Source organism: Symphodus melops (assembly GCF_947650265.1).
Source record: "Symphodus melops genome assembly, chromosome: 5".
In the NCBI taxonomy this organism is placed as follows: domain Eukaryota; kingdom Metazoa; phylum Chordata; class Actinopteri; order Labriformes; family Labridae; genus Symphodus; species Symphodus melops.
The window spans coordinates 322,305-344,635 of record NC_136695.1 but is presented as its reverse complement, the minus strand read 5'-3'; the positions used below and the strand labels follow the sequence as shown (position 1 = coordinate 344,635).

The 22,331-nt window shown below is 40.4% G+C and overlaps 1 protein-coding gene across 1 annotated transcript in view; it reads right to left on the bottom strand.

The window, feature by feature from the left end:
* Positions 1-1,303: 1,303 nt before the first annotated feature.
* The window catches only part of decr1 (2,4-dienoyl CoA reductase 1, mitochondrial), a 26,774-nt gene continuing 5,746 nt past the window's right edge, over positions 1,304-22,331 (bottom strand). Inside the window, exons 4-9 of the mRNA XM_079344921.1 lie at positions 20,088-20,235; positions 13,616-13,715; positions 10,122-10,194; positions 3,504-3,650; positions 1,677-1,739; positions 1,304-1,587 (exon numbers count right to left, since the gene is read on the bottom strand). Coding sequence (XP_079201047.1) covers positions 1,528-1,587; positions 1,677-1,739; positions 3,504-3,650; positions 10,122-10,194; positions 13,616-13,715; positions 20,088-20,235 — 591 coding nt within the window. The 3' untranslated portion in view covers positions 1,304-1,527. The remainder of the gene's footprint in view (positions 1,588-1,676; positions 1,740-3,503; positions 3,651-10,121; positions 10,195-13,615; positions 13,716-20,087; positions 20,236-22,331) is intronic.

The following is a 22,331-nucleotide window of genomic DNA, read 5'->3' as shown; positions in this document are numbered from 1 at the left end:
GACTGTTACTGTTCCGACTGCTACTGTTCTGACTGTTACTTTTCTGACTGCTACTGTTCTGACTGTTACTGTTCCGACTGTTACTGTTCCGACTGTTACTGTTCCGACTGTTACTGTTCCGATTGCTACTGTTCCGACTGTTACTGTTCCGGCTGTTACTTTTCTGACTGTTACTGTTCTGACTGCTACTTTTCTGACTGTTACTGTTCCGACTGCTACTTTTCTGACTGCTACTGTTCCGACTGTTACTTTTCTGACTGTTACTGTTCCGACTGTTACTTTTCTGACTGTTACTGTTCCGACTGCTACTGTTCTGACTGTTACTGTTCCGACTGTTACTGTTCCGACTGTTACTGTTCCGACTGTTACTTTTCTGACTGTTACTGTTCTGACAGTTACTTTTCTGACTGTTACTGTTCTGACTGTTACTTTTCTGACTGTTACTGTTCTGACTGTTACTTTTCTGACTGTTACTGTTCTGACTGTTACTTTTCTGACTGTTACTGTTCTGACTGTTACTGTTCTGACTGTTACTTTTCTGACTGTTACTGTTCTGACTGTTACTTTTCTGACTGTTACTGTTCTGACTGTTACTTTTTCTGACTGTTACTGTTCTGACTGTTACTGTTCTGACTGTTACTGTTCTGACTATGGCGATGTGCTGTACATGGGCGCCTGTTAAATGCTTACAGTCGTTGGATATGGTGCATCATTGCGCGTTGACATTTGAGACAGGTTGTAGGTCATCACTGTGACCTGTACATGAAATCTGATTGGCCATCCTTAAAGGTGCACAGGTATTTACACTGAGTCTGCTTTATAAAGCTCTTCTTGGTTTGGTCCCGTCATGTTTATATGAACACCTTCAAAGAACCAGAAGCCAACACGCCTTGTGTTCCTGTGATGTTTTAAAACTGTCTGTTCCTCGTGTCCGCACTGAGCTCGGGAAAAAAAGCGTTCAGTTGTGCTGCTGCCTCGACCTGGAACTTTCTCTAGAAGGACCTGAAAATGGCCGACCTCATTTCACCTGAAGCCTTTGGTTCGAGCTTAAAGGACAAAAAACGCGAGACAGTCAGACTGTGTGTCTGAATTGTTACCTGTCATCACGACTCTGCACTTTATCTGTAAACTGATGTGCTCATTATTATTGATTTTTTCTTAACTTATTGTCTGTAAACTGTTTTAATCATGACGTGTGCTGCTGCTCTCTTGGCCAGGTCACCCTTGAGAAAGAGATCTTGATCTCAATGGGTTAATTATCTGGATAAATAAATAAATAAACTACAATAACAAACAACACACATTTAGGTTTGAGTACAACTTTTATTAACAAAATGACAAAAGTTTGAGTTAACAGTGAGTATGTTACATGAGCGCTCCAACAGCTACATTCTAATAATATATTCAATAATGTGTTGCTCTGAGTCAATCAATCATCAAGGACAACTTATGAATATGAGATCAGTAAGCACACACACTGCATACTGTGATCTGATGGTTGTTTGGGGATCAGGGTGTAGTAGAGTTTTAGGATCCTTTTGTGCTTCTGATCATTGCCTCCATCACCTCCCACTGATCAGGAGTCACCTGAGAGAGCAAGACAGCATTGAGCCCCACACTACACACACATTCTTCATTAGTCATGTTTGTGGTGGAAACATTTTAGTGACACTCACCTTCCTCAGGTCATTAAACTCTCCAGCCATCGAAACATATTCACCTCCATCAAACCGAATCACCTGAGAACAAACAGACAATTAACCTTTAAGGCAGGGTTTCTTAACCATGGGGCCGCGGCCCTTCGAAGGGCCGCGAGCGCCACCTGCAGGGCCGCGAGGGGATAATATGTTTGCATCTGTGGGCCGTAAGGGCCGTGATCGTTGGCCTGCAATATACTCTCCGACCACCAGAGGCAGTATCATCAGTTAGAAGTAGGCCTACATCACGAGAAGGAGAAGAATATTTAGCTTAACGTCTACGGAGAAGTCTCAACTCTGCTAGGTGACGACCCTGAGGACCCGTTTCCACGGAGACGCTATGACAGAAATGCATCGAAACGACCGCACTCCGGATTCGAAGTTCAGACCGTCTACACGGCAGGTCTTGCCTGAGTGAAAACGATGTAGTTGTCACGCCCGGCCAGTAGTGGGCAGTGGAACTTTACAACGCGACACTCAGCAGTATAACCACTTCCTCCACAACATCCTCCTCAGCGGCTAGTTCTCCCAGGTCTTACCTAAACGCTGCATATGGTCGCCCTGTGCTCGGGTAAAGGTTGAACTATTTGCCGCAAGTATTCGTTGCTCTTTTGGCGGCGACATACACGATGTATCAAATCAAGGTTCTGTTTTAAAAGACGATACAACGCCAATAGCTGCTGAAGCACACAGCCGCCGCCATTGTTGTTTGTTCTCGACTACTGCGCATGTCCAAATGTTTCGTCTTACTGTCACAGCGTCTCCGTGGAAACGGCGCCTGAATCTGAATGGAAACGTCATGGAGAAGTTCTTTAAACGAAAAAATAATGACGGCAAGGGGGGGGGGGGGGCAGCGCTACACAAAACAGAATGCTCTTTTTAATTTCACCAACCTACCTAACTTCATTGAGCACCTAATTTTATTGCTTTTGTTGCTAAGTTTATATTGTGTTACTTATTTGACAAACATGCACTAAATTAATTAAATGATCTTGTTAACTTGTGCAAGGTTTTATGCATAATTAGCCCATGTATTGGTTATATATTGATTAAAAACATACAAATGAAGAACAGGATTCATTATTACAACATAGTGACACAAATAGCTATTAAATAAAAATGACAGCAAAAGTTAAATCAGAACCATTCACTCGATTGGGCCCCAGACTACCTTGCCCTGAAAATGTTGGGCCCCAAGGTCAAAAAGGTTAAGAAACCCTGCTTTAAGGAACCCTGTCCTCAGATCTCCAAATCTGTCTTCAGTGTCCTCAGATCTCTAAATCTGTCCTCAGATCTCAGAATCTGTCTTCAGTGTCCTCAGATCTCGAAATCTGTCCTCAGATCTCAGAATCTGTCTTCTCTCAAACACTACTCAGATCAATATTAATATGTCCTCAGATCTCTAAATCTGTCTTCAGTGTCCTCAGATCTCGAAATCTGTCCTCAGATCTCAGAATCTGTCTTCAGTGCTCTCAGATCTCAGAATCTGTCTTCAGTGTCCTCAGACCTCAGAATCTGTCTTCAGTGTCCTCAGATCTCAGAATCTGTCTTCAGTGTCCTCAGATCTCTAAATCTGTCTTCAGTGTCCTCAGATCTCTAAATCTGTCTTCAGTGTCCTCAGATCTCTAAATCTGTCTTCAGTGTCCTCAGATCTCTAAATCTGTCTTCAGATCTCTCAAACACTACTCAGATCAATATTAATATGTCCTCAGATCAGTCCTAATCTGACCTAGGATTAATCTAAATCTCGGATTAGTCTGAATCTCAGATAAATCTAAATCTAGTGTAAGATCATTCTGAACTCACAGCTCCTGACATCCACGTAGCGTAGTCACTGCTCATGTATGCTGCCAGGTTTGCAATCTCTTCTGGTTTTCCGAGTCGTCCAGTCGGGATTCGACCGATCATTGACTTTTCAAAGGCTCCTGTTGGATCCAAACGGCTAAACGCCCCCTGAAACAAACAAACTTGAGCTAAACAAAGTGGAAATCTGAAAAATAATCAAATAGCATTCAAAGGCCTGTCATCAAGAGCAGCCAATCACTGAACTGGACCAAAGAAAACAGCCTTCCAACAACCTCTCACTGTTCTTCAGAGAGGGTTATTTGAATTCCAACATTGTTTTAGCGTGTCGATCTTTTTTTATAGTCAACATCTTTTAGTTGATTTTCAAACAGACTCCAATTTCAACATCGGACATGTAATCTTGTACTTTAGATGCATAGTGAGAGAAATTGAAACAAAAAATAACAATTAAAACAAAATGATCAAAATGAAATTAAAAATAATATTGCACACACTGTTTACCCAAGGTAAAAACATCTGTCCAATATTGAATCAAATAACCAAGTAGACCACTTAAGTTACAGGCACTGATAGCCAAGCAATGAAAGGGCCCCATGTAAACATATACTGGCTCCACCTGTCCAACAGAGAAAACATTACTCTCTCATGAGCAGCTAATTGAGCCACAGTTGAGGCCCATTTTTCATACAGAGGTCAATCAATCAATCAATCAATCAATCAATCTTTATTTGTATAGCGTCAATTCATAACAGGTGTTATCTCCAGACACTTTACAAAAGCAGGTAAAGGAGCTTACCTGCTTTATGTAAACATAACAATGAGCATGTTTACCTGCTTTATGTAAACAATGAGCATGTTTACCTGCTTTATGTAAACAATGAGCATGTTTACCTGCTTTATGTAAACAATGAGCATGTTTACCTGCTTTATGTAAACAATGAACATGTTTACCTGCTTTATGTAAACAATGAACATGTTTACCTGCTTTATGTAAACAATGAACATGTTTACCTGCTTTATGTAAACAATGAGCATGTTTACCTGCTTTATGTAAACAATGAACATGTTTACCTGCTTTATGTAAACATAACAATGACCATGTTTACCTGCTTTATGTAAACAATGAACATGTTTACCTGCTTTATGTAAACATAACAATGAGCATGTTTACCTGCTTTATGTAAACATAACAATGAACATGTTTACCTGCTTTATGTAAACATAACAATGAGCATGTTTACCTGCTTTATGTAAACAATGAGCATGTTTACCTGCTTTATGTAAACAATGAGCATGTTTACCTGCTTTATGTAAACATAACAATGAGCATGTTTACCTGCTTTATGTAAACATAACAATGAGCATGTTTACCTGCTTTATGTAAACAATGAGCATGTTTACCTGCTTTATGTAAACAATGAGCATGTTTACCTGCTTTATGTAAACAATGAGCATGTTTACCTGCTTTATGTAGTGGGATTAATAAAGTGTAAATTATTATTATGTAAACAATGAACATGTTTACCTGCTTTATGTAGTGGGATTAATAAAGTGTAAATTATTATTATGTAAACAATGAGCATGTTTACCTGCTTTATGTAGTGGGATTAATAAAGTGTAAATTATTATTATGTAAACAATGAACATGTTTACCTGCTTTATGTAAACAATGAACATGTTTACCTGCTTTATGTAAACAATGAGCATGTTTACCTGCTTTATATAAACAATGAACATGTTTACCTGCTTTATGTAAACAATAAACATGTTTACCTGCTTTATGTAAACAATGAGCATGTTTACCTGCTTTATGTAAACATAACAATGAACATGTTTACCTGCTTTATGTAAACAATGAGCATGTTTACCTGCTTTATGTAAACAATGAGCATGTTTACCTGCTTTATGTAAACAATGAGCATGTTTACCTGCTTTATGTAAACAATGAACATGTTTACCTGCTTTATGTAAACGTAACAATGAGCATGTTTACCTGCTTTATGTAAACAATGAACATGTTTACCTGCTTTATGTAAACAATGAGCATGTTTACCTGCTTTATGTAAACATAACAATGAACATGTTTACCTGCTTTATGTAAACATAACAATGAGCATGTTTACCTGCTTTATGTAAACAATGAGCATGTTTACCTGCTTTATGTAAACAATGAGCATGTTTACCTGCTTTATGTAAACATAACAATGAGCATGTTTACCTGCTTTATGTAAACAATGAGCATGTTTACCTGCTTTATGTAAACAATGAGCATGTTTACCTGCTTTATGTAAACAATGAACATGTTTACCTGCTTTATGTAAACAATGAACATGTTTACCTGCTTTATGTAAACAATGAACATGTTTACCTGCTTTATGTAAACAATGAGCATGTTTACCTGCTTTATGTAAACAATGAACATGTTTACCTGCTTTATGTAAACAATGAGCATGTTTACCTGCTTTATGTAAACATAACAATGAACATGTTTACCTGCTTTATGTAAACAATGAGCATGTTTACCTGCTTTATGTAAACAATGAACATGTTTACCTGCTTTATGTAAACATAACAATGAGCATGTTTACCTGCTTTATGTAAACAATGAGCATGTTTACCTGCTTTATGTAAACAATGAACATGTTTACCTGCTTTATGTAAACATAACAATGAACATGTTTACCTGCTTTATGTAAACAATGAGCATGTTTACCTGCTTTATGTAAACATAACAATGAACATGTTTACCTGCTTTATGTAAACACAACAATGAGCATGTTTACCTGCTTTATGTAAACATAACAATGAGCATGTTTACCTGCTTTATGTAAACAATGAACATGTTTACCTGCTTTATGTAAACAATGAGCATGTTTACCTGCTTTATGTAAACAATGAACATGTTTACCTGCTTTATGTAAACAATGAGCATGTTTACCTGCTTTATGTAAACAATGAGCATGTTTACCTGCTTTATGTAAACATAACAATGAGCATGTTTACCTGCTTTATGTAAACAATGAACATGTTTACCTGCTTTATGTAAACAATGAGCATGTTTACCTGCTTTATGTAAACAATGAACATGTTTACCTGCTTTATGTAAACATAACAATGAGCATGTTTACCTGCTTTATGTAAACAATGAGCATGTTTACCTGCTTTATGTAAACAATGAGCATGTTTACCTGCTTTATGTAAACAATGAGCATGTTTACCTGCTTTATGTAAACAATGAGCATGTTTACCTGCTTTATGTAAACATAACAATGAGCATGTTTACCTGCTTTATGTAAACATAACAATGAGCATGTTTACCTGCTTTATGTAAACATAACAATGAGCATGTTTACCTGCTTTATGTAAACAATGAGCATGTTTACCTGCTTTATGTAAACAATGAACATGTTTACCTGCTTTATGTAAACAATGAGCATGTTTACCTGCTTTATGTAAACAATGAACATGTTTACCTGCTTTATGTAAACAATGAACATGTTTACCTGCTTTATGTAAACAATGAGCATGTTTACCTGCTTTATGTAAACAATGAACATGTTTACCTGCTTTATGTAAACAATGAACATGTTTACCTGCTTTATGTAAACAATGAGCATGTTTACCTGCTTTATGTAAACAATGAGCATGTTTACCTGCTTTATGTAAACATAACAATGAGCATGTTTACCTGCTTTATGTAAACATAACAATGAGCATGTTTACCTGCTTTATGTAAACATAACAATGAGCATGTTTACCTGCTTTATGTAAACATAACAATGAGCATGTTTACCTGCTTTATGTAAACATAACAATGAGCATGTTTACCTGCTTTATGTAAACAATGAGCATGTTTACCTGCTTTATGTAAACATAACAATGAACATGTTTACCTGCTTTATGTAAACAATGAGCATGTTTACCTGCTTTATGTAAACAATGAGCATGTTTACCTGCTTTATGTAAACAATGAGCATGTTTACCTGCTTTATGTAAACAATGAACATGTTTACCTGCTTTATGTAAACATAACAATGAGCATGTTTACCTGCTTTATGTAAACAATGAACATGTTTACCTGCTTTATGTAAACAATGAGCATGTTTACCTGCTTTATGTAAACATAACAATGAACATGTTTACCTGCTTTATGTAAACATAACAATGAGCATGTTTACCTGCTTTATGTAAACAATGAGCATGTTTACCTGCTTTATGTAAACAATGAGCATGTTTACCTGCTTTATGTAAACATAACAATGAGCATGTTTACCTGCTTTATGTAAACAATGAGCATGTTTACCTGCTTTATGTAAACAATGAGCATGTTTACCTGCTTTATGTAAACAATGAACATGTTTACCTGCTTTATGTAAACAATGAACATGTTTACCTGCTTTATGTAAACAATGAACATGTTTACCTGCTTTATGTAAACAATGAGCATGTTTACCTGCTTTATGTAAACAATGAACATGTTTACCTGCTTTATGTAAACAATGAGCATGTTTACCTGCTTTATGTAAACAATGAACATGTCTACCTGCTTTATGTAAACATAACAATGAGCATGTTTACCTGCTTTATGTAAACATAACAATGAGCATGTTTACCTGCTTTATGTAAACAATGAACATGTTTACCTGCTTTACGTAAACAATGAGCATGTTTACCTGCTTTATGTAAACATAACAATGAACATGTTTACCTGCTTTATGTAAACAATGAGCATGTTTACCTGCTTTATGTAAACAATGAACATGTTTACCTGCTTTATGTAAACATAACAATGAGCATGTTTACCTGCTTTATGTAAACAATGAGCATGTTTACCTGCTTTATGTAAACAATGAACATGTTTACCTGCTTTATGTAAACATAACAATGAACATGTTTACCTGCTTTATGTAAACAATGAGCATGTTTACCTGCTTTATGTAAACATAACAATGAACATGTTTACCTGCTTTATGTAAACACAACAATGAGCATGTTTACCTGCTTTATGTAAACATAACAATGAGCATGTTTACCTGCTTTATGTAAACAATGAACATGTTTACCTGCTTTATGTAAACAATGAGCATGTTTACCTGCTTTATGTAAACAATGAACATGTTTACCTGCTTTATGTAAACAATGAGCATGTTTACCTGCTTTATGTAAACAATGAGCATGTTTACCTGCTTTATGTAAACATAACAATGAGCATGTTTACCTGCTTTATGTAAACAATGAACATGTTTACCTGCTTTATGTAAACAATGAGCATGTTTACCTGCTTTATGTAAACAATGAACATGTTTACCTGCTTTATGTAAACATAACAATGAGCATGTTTACCTGCTTTATGTAAACAATGAGCATGTTTACCTGCTTTATGTAAACAATGAGCATGTTTACCTGCTTTATGTAAACAATGAGCATGTTTACCTGCTTTATGTAAACAATGAGCATGTTTACCTGCTTTATGTAAACATAACAATGAGCATGTTTACCTGCTTTATGTAAACATAACAATGAGCATGTTTACCTGCTTTATGTAAACATAACAATGAGCATGTTTACCTGCTTTATGTAAACAATGAGCATGTTTACCTGCTTTATGTAAACAATGAACATGTTTACCTGCTTTATGTAAACAATGAGCATGTTTACCTGCTTTATGTAAACAATGAACATGTTTACCTGCTTTATGTAAACAATGAACATGTTTACCTGCTTTATGTAAACAATGAACATGTTTACCTGCTTTATGTAAACAATGAGCATGTTTACCTGCTTTATGTAAACAATGAACATGTTTACCTGCTTTATGTAAACAATGAACATGTTTACCTGCTTTATGTAAACAATGAGCATGTTTACCTGCTTTATGTAAACAATGAGCATGTTTACCTGCTTTATGTAAACATAACAATGAGCATGTTTACCTGCTTTATGTAAACATAACAATGAGCATGTTTACCTGCTTTATGTAAACATAACAATGAGCATGTTTACCTGCTTTATGTAAACAATGAGCATGTTTACCTGCTTTATGTAAACAATGAACATGTTTACCTGCTTTATGTAAACAATGAGCATGTTTACCTGCTTTATGTAAACAATGAACATGTTTATCTGCTTTATGTAAACATAACAATGAGCATGTTTACCTGCTTTATGTAAACAATGAGCATGTTTACCTGCTTTATGTAAACAATGAGCATGTTTACCTGCTTTATGTAAACATAACAATGAGCATGTTTACCTGCTTTATGTAAAGTGTCTCCAGATAAAACCTGTTATGAACTGATGCTATATAAATAAAGATTGATTGAAGTACTGAACTCTGATCCCAATACTGAGGGACGTACTGAGCAGTCAACCCAAAACAGATGGATGGATGGATGGATGGATGGATCGATCAAGGCATCCAGTAGCAGTATACAGACAGGCAGGACACAAGACATTAGTTACAATACACACCCGCTGTCCCCCCCCCCTCCCCTCTGTATACAATAATCCCCCCAAACAAGATTTAGCAGCCCAAACACAGGTAGGCCTTCATACTGAGCCAGTGCCTCTGTGAACTGTTTTAGCCCTAATCATTAGCTGTTCTCAGATGGGTGGTACCTTAGTTCTAATTGGTCCAGGCTGGATTATGTTGAACCTGTGTCCATAGCGCCCCCACTCAGCAGCCAGAGACCTGCCAAACACACACATGCACAAAAGTAGTGTCACCTTAGAAACCACATTCCGTTCCATCATCCCTTCGTGCTTTGTAATCAAAGTTAATCCACCACAGATCAAGCCTCTGTTTCTTGATTTGATTTTTACAGAAATTCTGGCTTACATTCTTTTTTACATCTTATTTTAGAGACATGCTTCTCACACACAAAGGAATGAAACACACACGGACAGCCCTGTCAACACATACTCGTGGAGCTATCTAAGTGGGATTGCTACACACTTCTACACAAGGAGTGACAAAGAGTGGTTGTGGGTTTGGTGACCTGCTCAAGGGTACCTTGGCATTGCTTGGGAGGTGCCTTAGCACCTGCCCAGCTACCATAAAATGGTCTGCATTGGGTCTTGAACTGGTGACCTTCTGGTTCCTAACCCAGGTTCCCAGTGCCCAAAGACTGAGCTACTGCCGCCCCAAGCTAATTGTTATCGACTACTGTCTGTCATATCCTGTCAGATAGGGCGAGAGTCAGATAGGACGAGAGTCAGATAGTATGAGAGTCAGATAGGATGAGAGTCAGATAGGATGAGAGTCAGATAGGATGAGAGTCAGATTGGATGAGAGTCAGATAGGATGACAGTCAGGATGAGAGTCAGATAGGATGACAGTCAGTATGAGAGTCAGATAGTATGAGAGTCAGATAGGATGACAGTCAGGATGAGAGTCAGATAGGATGACAGTCAGTATGAGAGTCAGATAGGATGAGAGTCAGATAGGATGACAGTCAGATAGTATGAGAGTCAGTATGAGAGTCAGTAAGCGAGTCAGATAGTATGAGTCAGATAGCATGAGAGTCAGATAGGATGAGAGTCAGATAGGATCAGAGTCAGATAGGATGAGAGTCAGATAGCATGAGAGTCAGATAGGATGAGTCAGATAGTGTGAGAGTCAGATAGGATGAGTCAGATAGTATGAGAGTCAGATAGTATGAGAGTCAGATAGGATGACAGTCAGATAGTATGAGAGTCAGTATGAGAGTCAGATAGTATGAGTCAGATAGCATGAGAGTCAGATAGGATGAGAGTCAGATAGGATCAGAGTCAGATAGGATGAGAGTCAGATAGGATGAGAGTCAGATAGGATGACAGTCAGATAGGATGACAGTCAGATAGGATGACAGTCAGGATGAGAGTCAGATAGGATGAGAGTCAGATAGGATGAGAGTCAGATAGGATGACAGTCAGGATGAGAGTCAGATAGGATGACAGTCAGTATGAGAGTCAGATAGTATGAGAGTCAGATAGGATGACAGTCAGGATGAGAGTCAGATAGGATGACAGTCAGTATGAGAGTCAGATAGGATGAGAGTCAGATAGGATGACAGTCAGATAGTATGAGAGTCAGTATGAGAGTCAGTAAGCGAGTCAGATAGTATGAGTCAGATAGCATGAGAGTCAGATAGGATGAGAGTCAGATAGGATCAGAGTCAGATAGGATGAGAGTCAGATAGCATGAGAGTCAGATAGGATGAGTCAGATAGTATGAGAGTCAGATAGGATGAGTCAGATAGTATGAGAGTCAGATAGTATGAGAGTCAGATAGGATGACAGTCAGATAGTATGAGAGTCAGTATGAGAGTCAGATAGTATGAGTCAGATAGCATGAGAGTCAGATAGGATGAGAGTCAGATAGGATCAGAGTCAGATAGGATGAGAGTCAGATAGGATGAGAGTCAGATAGGATGACAGTCAGATAGGATGACAGTCAGATAGGATGACAGTCAGGATGAGAGTCAGATAGGATGAGAGTCAGATAGGATGAGAGTCAGATAGGATGACAGTCAGGATGAGAGTCAGATAGGATGACAGTCAGTATGAGAGTCAGATAGTATGAGAGTCAGATAGGATGACAGTCAGGATGAGAGTCAGATAGGATGACAGTCAGTATGAGAGTCAGATAGGATGAGAGTCAGATAGGATGACAGTCAGATAGTATGAGAGTCAGTATGAGAGTCAGTAAGCGAGTCAGATAGTATGAGTCAGATAGCATGAGAGTCAGATAGGATGAGAGTCAGATAGGATCAGAGTCAGATAGGATGAGAGTCAGATAGCATGAGAGTCAGATAGGATGAGTCAGATAGTATGAGAGTCAGATAGGATGAGTCAGATAGTATGAGAGTCAGATAGTATGAGAGTCAGATAGGATGACAGTCAGATAGTATGAGAGTCAGTATGAGAGTCAGTATGAGAGTCAGATAGGATGAGAGTCAGATAGTATGAGAGTCAGATAGTATGAGAGTCAGTATGAGTCAGTATGAGAGTCAGTATGAGAGTCAGATAGTATGAGAGTCAGATAGCATGAGAGTCAGATAGCATGAGTCAGATAGGATGAGAGTCAGTATGAGAGTCAGATAGTATGAGAGTCAGATAGCATGAGAGTCAGATAGCATGAGAGTCAGATAGGATGACAGTCAGATAGGATGAGAGTCAGATAGGATGAGCGTCAGATAGTATGAGAGTCAGATAGGATGACAGTCAGTATGAGAGTCAGATAGGATGAGAGTCAGATAGGATGAGAGTCAGATAGGACGAGTCAGATAGCATGAGAGTCAGATAGGATGAGAGTCAGATAGGATGAGAGTCAGATAGGATGAGAGTCAGATAGGATGACAGTCAGATAGGATGAGAGTCAGATAGTATGAGAGTCAGTATGAGAGTCAGTATGAGAGTCAGATAGTATGAGAGTCAGATAGCATGAGAGTCAGATAGCATGAGAGTCAGATAGGATGAGAGTCAGTATGAGAGTCAGATAGTATGAGAGTCAGATAGCATGAGAGTCAGATAGTATGAGAGTCAGATAGCATGAGAGTCAGATAGCATGAGAGTCAGATAGGATGAGAGTCAGTATGAGAGTCAGATAGTATGAGAGTCAGATAGCATGAGAGTCAGATAGCATGAGAGTCAGATAGGATGAGAGTCAGTATGAGAGTCAGATAGGATGAGAGTCAGTATGAGAGTCAGTATGAGAGTCAGATAGCATGAGAGTCAGATAGGATGAGAGTCAGATAGGATGAGAGTCAGTATGAGAGTCAGTATGAGAGTCAGATAGCATGAGAGTCAGATAGGATGAGAGTCAGTATGAGAGTCAGATAGTATGAGAGTCAGTACGAGAGTCAGATTGGATGAGAGTCAGATAGGATGACAGTCAGTATGAGAGTCAGATAGTATGAGAGTCAGATAGCATGAGAGTCAGAGGTCACTCACACTAGCTAATTGAACCCTCAAAGTCCAATTAGTTTAGTGTGGTTGCTCCGCACCATGCTTCAGCTCACCCTAACCTGCAGGGCAACTCTGCTAATGTGAGTGCAGTCTCAGAAAGTACAACAGCCACCATTTAGATCCGATTTGGGTGCATAGAGATAAAGGTCAAAGGTCACACTGACTTGTAGAGTGCTTCCACTCCGGCTTTTGCAGACGCACTTGGGACAACAAAACCAGAGCCGGATTCAGCGTAGATGGTGGTGATGGCCAGAAATGATGCACCTGAACCACAACAACAAACAAGGACAAGGTCAACATCAAAACAACAATAAACAAGGGGAAGGTCAACATCAAAACAACAACAAACAAACAAGGACAAGGTCAACATCAAAACAACAATAAACAAGGGGAAGGTCAACATCAAAACAACAACAAACAAGGAGAAGGTCAACATCAAAACAACAACAAACAAGGAGAAGGTCAACATCAAAACAACAACAAACAAACAAGGACAAGGTCAACATCAAAACAACAATAAACAAGGGGAAGGTCAACATCAAAACAACAACAAACAAACAAGGACAAGGTCAACATCAAAACAACAACAAACAAGGAGAAGGTCAACATCAAAACAACAAACAAGGAGAAGGTCAACATCAAAACAACAACAAACAAGGACAAGGTCAACATCAAAACAACAATAAACAAGGGGAAGGTCAACATCAAAACAACAACAAACAAGGAGAAGGTCAACATCAAAACAACAACAAACAAGGAGAAGGTCAACATCAAAACAACAACAAACAAGGAGAAGGTCAACATCAAAACAACAACAAACAAACAAGGACAAGGTCAACATCAAAACAACAATAAACAAGGGGAAGGTCAACATCAAAACAACAACAAACAAACAAGGACAAGGTCAACATCAAAACAACAACAAACAAGGAGAAGGTCAACATCAAAACAACAACAAACAAGGAGAAGGTCAACATCAAAACAACAACAAACAAGGAGAAGGTCAACATCAAAACAACAACAAACAAGGAGAAGGTCAACATCAAAACAACAACAAACAAGGACAAGGTCAACATCAAAACAACAATAAACAAGGGGAAGGTCAACATCAAAACAACAACAAACAAACAAGGACAAGGTCAACATCAAAACAACAACAAACAAGGAGAAGGTCAACATCAAAACAACAACAAACAAGGAGAAGGTCAACATCAAAACAACAACAAACAAGGACAAGGTCAACATCAAAACAACAATAAACAAGGGGAAGGTCAACATCAAAACAACAACAAACAAACAAGGACAAGGTCAACATCAAAACAACAACAAACAAGGAGAAGGTCAACATCAAAACAACAACAAACAAGGAGAAGGTCAACATCAAAACAATAATAAACAAGGGGAAGGTCAACATCAAAACAACAACAAACAAACAAGGACAAGGTCAACATCAAAACAACAACAACAATAAACAACGAGAAGGTCAACATCAAAACAACAACAACAAACTATAATCAAGGGGAAGGTCAACATCAAAACAGCAACAAACAATAAACAAGGGGATGGTCAACATCAAAACAGCAACAAACAATAAACAACGAGAAGGTCAACATCAAAACAACAACAACAAACAATAATCAAGGGGAAGGTCAACGTCAAAACAGCAACAAACAATAAACAAGGGGAAGGTCAAATGGTTGTCGAGACACTGGACCAACAAACACACAGATACACACACACAGATTCCTGGATTTATAGATAGATGTAAGTGCTGGTTGTTAATTCTGCAGGTTATAGTTTGAACCCTGATTTGTTGAAATGACCTCCTGCATATTTTTCAAATTTGACCTGACACCACCAGATATACTTAGTGTGAAAGGACACATGGTTTATACTCTGAAACCATAGAGTCCTACATTTGCACCATGAGGCTTTTTGTGTAACCTTGAGACAATTAAATAAACTGACTGAGGTCCAAGATAATTAAAATCAGTCACAATGCACATAATATTTATATTATATGTGGACATAATGCTAACAGATAAGGATGTACAATATTTCTCAACTTGGACCGAGCACACCAACAGTCTTGTTTCTTACGCTAAACATGAGCATCACTTAAATACTATGCTTTGTGTATATGGAGGCTATAGCCTACGTATGGAGGCTATAGTCTACGTATGGAGGCTATAGTCTATGTATGGAGGCTATAGTCTATGTATGGAGGCTATAGTCTACGTATGGAGGCTATAGTCTACGTATGGAGGCTATAGTCTATGTATGGAGGCTATAGTCTATGTATGGAGGCTATAGTCTACGTATGGAGGCTATAGTCTACGTATGGAGGCTATAGCCTACGTATGGAGGCTATAGTCTATGTATGGAGGCTATAGTCTATGTATGGAGGCTATAGTCTATGTATGGAGGCTATAGTCTATGTATGGAGGCTATAGTCTACGTATGGAGGCTATAGTCTATGTATGGAGGCTATAGTCTACGTATGGAGGCTATAGTCTATGTATGGAGGCTATAGTCTATGTATGGAGCCTATAGTCTACGTATGGAGGCTATAGTCTACGTATGGAGGCTATAGTCTACGTATGGAGGCTATAGTCTATGTATGGAGGCTATAGCCTATGTATGGAGGCTATAGTCTACGTATGGAGGCTATAGCCTATGTATGGAGGCTATAGTCTACGTATGGAGGCTATAGTCTACGTATGGAGGCTATAGTCTATGTATGGAGCCTATAGTCTATGTATGGAGGCTATAGTCTATGTATGGAGGCTATAGTCTGTGTATGGAGGCTATAGTCTGTGTATGGAGGCTATAGTCTACGTATGGAGGCTATAGTCTACGTATGGAGGCTATAGTCTACGTATGGAGCCTATAGTCTGTGTATGGAGGCTATAGTCTATGTATGGAGGCTATAGTCTATGTATGGAGGCTATAGTCTACGTATGGAGGCTATAGTCTACGTATGGAGGCTATAGTCTACGTATGGAGGCTATAGTCTGTGTATGGAGGCTATAGTCTGTGTATGGAGGCTATAGTCTATGTATGGAGGCTATAGTCTACGTATGGAGGCTATAGTCTACGTATGGAGGCTATAGTCTATGTATGGAGGCTATAGTCTGTGTATGGAGGCTATAGTCTATGTATGGAGGCTATAGTCTACGTATGGAGGCTATAGTCTACGTATGGAGGCTATAGTCTATGTATGGAGGCTATAGTCTATGTATGGAGGCTATAGTCTACGTATGGAGGCTATAGTCTACGTATGGAGGCTATAGTCTACGTATGGAGGCTATAGTCTATGTATGGAGGCTATAGTCTACGTATGGAGGCTATAGCCTACGTATGGAGGCTATAGTCTACGTATGGAGGCTATAGTCTATGTATGGAGGCTATAGTCTATGTATGGAGGCTATAGTCTATGTATGGAGGCTATAGTCTATGTATGGAGGCTATAGTCTACGTATGGAGGCTATAGTCTACGTATGGAGGCTATAGTCTACGTATGGAGGCTATAGTCTATGTATGGAGGCTATAGCCTATGTATGGAGGCTATAGTCTACGTATGGAGGCTATAGCCTATGTATGGAGGCTATAGTCTACGTATGGAGGCTATAGTCTACGTATGGAGGCTATAGTCTATGTATGGAGGCTATAGTCTACGTATGGAGGCTATAGTCTATGTATGGAGGCTATAGTCTATGTATGGAGGCTATAGTCTGTGTATGGAGGCTATAGTCTATGTATGGAGGCTATAGTCTATGTATGGAGGCTATAGTCTATGTATGGAGGCTATAGTCTGTGTATGGAGGCTATAGTCTATGTATGGAGGCTATAGTCTATGTATGGAGGCTATAGTCTACGTATGGAGGCTATAGTCTACGTATGGAGGCTATAGTCTATGTATGGAGGCTATAGTCTATGTATGGAGGCTATAGTCTATGTATGGAGGCTATAGTCTATGTATGGAGGCTATAGTCTATGTATGGAGGCTATAGTCTGTGTATGGAGGCTATAGTCTACGTATGGAGGCTATAGTCTACGTATGGAGGCTATAGTCTGTGTATGGAGGCTATAGCCTATGTATGGAGGCTATAGTCTGTGTATGGAGGCTATAGTCTATGTATGGAGGCTATAGTCTACGTATGGAGGCTATAGTCTACGTATGGAGGCTATAGTCTGTGTATGGAGGCTATAGTCTGTGTATGGAGGCTATAGTCTGTGTATGGAGGCTATAGTCTGTGTATGGAGGCTATAGTCTACGTATGGAGGCTATAGTCTACGTATGGAGGCTATAGTCTACGTATGGAGGCTATAGTCTACGTATGGAGGCTATAGTCTATGTATGGAGGCTATAGCCTACGTATGGAGGCTATAGTCTACGTATGGAGGCTATAGTCTACGTATGGAGGCTATAGTCTACGTATGGAGGCTATAGTCTATGTATGGAGGCTATAGTCTACGTATGGAGGCTATAGTCTACGTATGGAGGCTATAGTCTATGTATGGAGGCTATAGTCTACGTATGGAGGCTATAGTCTATGTATGGAGGCTATAGTCTGTGTATGGAGGCTATAGTCTATGTATGGAGGCTATAGTCTGTGTATGGAGGCTATAGTCTATGTATGGAGGCTATAGTCTACGTATGGAGGCTATAGTCTACGTATGGAGGCTATAGCCTATGTATGGAGGCTATAGTCTATGTATGGAGGCTATAGTCTATGTATGGAGGCTATAGTCTATGTATGGAGGCTATAGTCTACGTATGGAGGCTATAGTCTACGTATGGAGGCTATAGTCTATGTATGGAGGCTATAGTCTATGTATGGAGGCTACAGCCTATGTATGGAGGCTATAGTCTATGTATGGAGGCTATAGCCTATGTATGGAGGCTATAGTCTATGTATGGAGGCTATAGTCTATGTATGGAGGCTATAGTCTGTGTATGGAGGCTATAGTCTATGTATGGAGGCTATAGTCTATGTATGGAGGCTATAGTCTATGTATGGAGGCTATAGTCTGTGTATGGAGGCTATAGTCTATGTATGGAGGCTATAGTCTATGTATGGAGGCTATAGTCTACGTATGGAGGCTATAGTCTACGTATGGAGGCTATAGTCTGTGTATGGAGGCTATAGTCTATGTATGGAGGCTATAGTCTATGTATGGAGGCTATAGTCTATGTATGGAGGCTATAGTCTATGTATGGAGGCTATAGTCTATGTATGGAGGCTATAGTCTATGTATGGAGGCTATAGTCTATGTATGGAGGCTATAGTCTGTGTATGGAGGCTATAGTCTACGTATGGAGGCTATAGTCTACGTATGGAGGCTATAGTCTGTGTATGGAGGCTATAGTCTACGTATGGAGGCTATAGTCTACGTATGGAGGCTATAGTCTGTGTATGGAGGCTATAGCCTATGTATGGAGGCTATAGTCTGTGTATGGAGGCTATAGTCTATGTATGGAGGCTACAGCCTATGTATGGAGGCTGCCTGAAGTCCCCCCTCTCTCCTTGGTTTCCTGCACTATCCACTGTCTCTCTCTCATTGAGTGTGTTTACATGGACTTGAGTATCCCGGTTCTGATCGGGGTTTTAAGTGTTTTTGTGTTTGTGTTTGTAAACATCAGTATCCTGGTTTCTGAGAAACCTGGTTCTGCTACCTGGAGAACTCTGATAGAACCGGGATCCTGCAGCACCTGACCCCGGGTTCTGACAGCTGATAACACCTGCACAGACTCAGCCATGTGACATACAACAAACATGACGGAGCCAATGAGAGCGTCTGATTGTGGAGAGAGGAATCACTTTGATGTTTCACTAATAAAACATGAAATATCACTGAAGCTGGGCTTTAATATAGACGGGCAAAATAATGACGTCTTCTTCTTCTTCTGTGGACTAAAAAGACAATTTAAACTTTCACAGATCATTTCCTGTTTGTTTGGGACTGTTTATATTTCTAAATGTCTGTTGTGTTGTAAAAAAATAAACCTCACGTGTGCCTGCACAGATAAGATGCAGTAATCAGAAGCCAGGATATTATTATTGATCATGTATACAGGGATATCAATAACCAGGTTTCTCCATGTAAACACTCATTAAAGGCAGAACAAAGAACTGAAAAAAAGAAATGAGTAAAGCTTTGATGGTCACAGACTTTGCTGTCTTCTGGTCCTGAATTTGAGGAACACTCTGCAAAGACTCTGACTCTACCTGAATGAGAAACTCAGACTGTTATAGGGTTTCTATTGGAGTCCCAGCTCAAGCTACTTCTGGCCCAGACCTGAGGATGGATCTCTCCTGAAGCTGCAGCTCTGACCATCACAAACACAAGACAGAAGAAGCTTCTTCCACTCAAAGGCTGCGCTGCTGTTAAAGGATGAACCAACAATCCTGATCTTTAAGGACATGATGGGACACAGGACGTGTCCTCCCCATCAGCATCAGTTACCGTGGCGATATCCCCCCGACCCTCGTAGGACTGAAAACCCAGAGTTAACCCTGAAGTCACCTTGCTGACCCCAAATCCTGCTTCGAAGTCCAGACCCCTAAAAGCTCAACATCAAAAAAACATCAAGCAATAAACAACAGGAACCAATCAGGAGCGACCTCTGACCTTTCTGCTTCTTGATGAGTCTCTTGCCGAGCTCCAGAGTGATGTAGGCCGTTCCGTTTAGGACGATGTCCGTGATGCTCTTCCAGCCGTTTGGCGACAAACGTTCGGACGGACAGACAAAGTTTCCTGCAGCATTGTTGATGATTACCTGCACCAATCAGAGAACAGAAGGGTTAACCATGTACTGACGTTAGTTTAGATTGTTTCAAATCACCATGGTAACTGACTCTCTACTCAGAACCTGGGTGGTACCAGAGCACACCTGACACCTCTACCTGCAGCTTCACACCTGACACCTCTGCCTGTAGCTTCACACCTGACACCTCTACCTGCAGCTTCACACCTGACACCTCTACCTGCAGCTTCACACCTGACACCTCTACCTGTAGCTTCACACCTGACACCTCTACCTGTAGCTTCACACCTGACACTTCTACCTGTAGCTTCACACCTGACACTTCTACCTGTAGCTTCACACCTGACACCTCTACCTGCAGCTTCACACCTGACACCTCTACCTGTAGCTTCACACCTGACACTTCTACCTGTAGCTTCACACCTGACACCTCTACCTGCAGCTTCACACCTGACACCTCTACCTGTAGCTTCACACCTGACACTTCTACCTGTAGCTTCACACCTCTACCTGTAGCTTCACACCTGACACTTCTACCTGTAGCTTCACACCTGACACCTCTACCTGCAGCTTCACACCTGACACCTCTACCTGTAGCTTCACACCTGACACCTCTACCTGTAGCTTCACACCTGACACCTCTACCTGTAGCTTCACACCTGACACTTCTACCTGTAGCTTCACACCTCTACCTGCAGCTTCACACCTGACACCTCTACCTGCAGCTTCACACCTGACACCTCTACCTGTAGCTTCACACCTGACACCTCTACCTGCAGCTTCACACCTGACACCTCTACCTGTAGCTTCACACCTGACACTTCTACCTGTAGCTTCACACCTCTACCTGTAGCTTCACACCTGACACTTCTACCTGTAGCTTCACACCTCTACCTGTAGCTTCACACCTGACACCTCTACCTGCAGCTTCACACCTGACACCTCTACCTGTAGCTTCACACCTGACACTTCTACCTGCAGCTTCACACCTCTACCTGTAGCTTCACACCTGACACTTCTACCTGTAGCTTCACACCTGACACTTCTACCTGCAGCTTCACACCTGACACCTCTACCTGTAGCTTCACACCTCTACCTGTAGCTTCACACTTCTACCTGTAACTTCACACCTGACACCTCTACCTGTAGCTTCACACTTCTACCTGTAGCTTCACACCTGACACCTCTACCTGTAGCTTCACACCTGACACCTCTACCTGCAGCTTCACACTTCTACCTGTAGCTTCACACCTGACACCTCTACCTGTAGCTTCACACCTGACACCTCTACCTGTAGCTTCACACCTGACACCTCTACCTGCAGCTTCACACCTCTACCTGTAGCTTCACACCTGACACTTCTACCTGTAGCTTCACACCTGACACTTCTACCTGTAGCTTCACACCTGACACCTCTACCTGTAGCTTCACACTTCTACCTGTAGCTTCACACCTGACACTTCTACCTGTAGCTTCACACCTGACACTTCTACCTGTAGCTTCACACCTGACACCTCTACCTGTAGCTTCACACCTCTACCTGTAGCTTCACACCTGACACCTCTACCTGCAGCTTCACACCTGACACCTCTACCTGTAGCTTCACACCTGACACCTCTACCTGTAGCTTCACACCTGACACTTCTACCTGTAGCTTCACACCTCTACCTGCAGCTTCACACCTGACACCTCTACCTGCAGCTTCACACCTGACACCTCTACCTGTAGCTTCACACCTGACACCTCTACCTGTAGCTTCACACCTCTACCTGTAGCTTCACACCTGACACCTCTACCTGTAGCTTCACACCTGACACCTCTACCTGTAGCTTCACACCTGACACCTCTACCTGCAGCTTCACACTTCTACCTGTAGCTTCACACCTGACACCTCTACCTGTAGCTTCACACCTGACACCTCTACCTGCAGCTTCACACCTCTACCTGTAGCTTCACACCTGACACTTCTACCTGTAGCTTCACACCTGACACTTCTACCTGTAGCTTCACACCTGACACCTCTACCTGTAGCTTCACACCTGACACTTCTACCTGTAGCTTCACACCTGACACCTCTACCTGCAGCTTCACACCTGACACCTCTACCT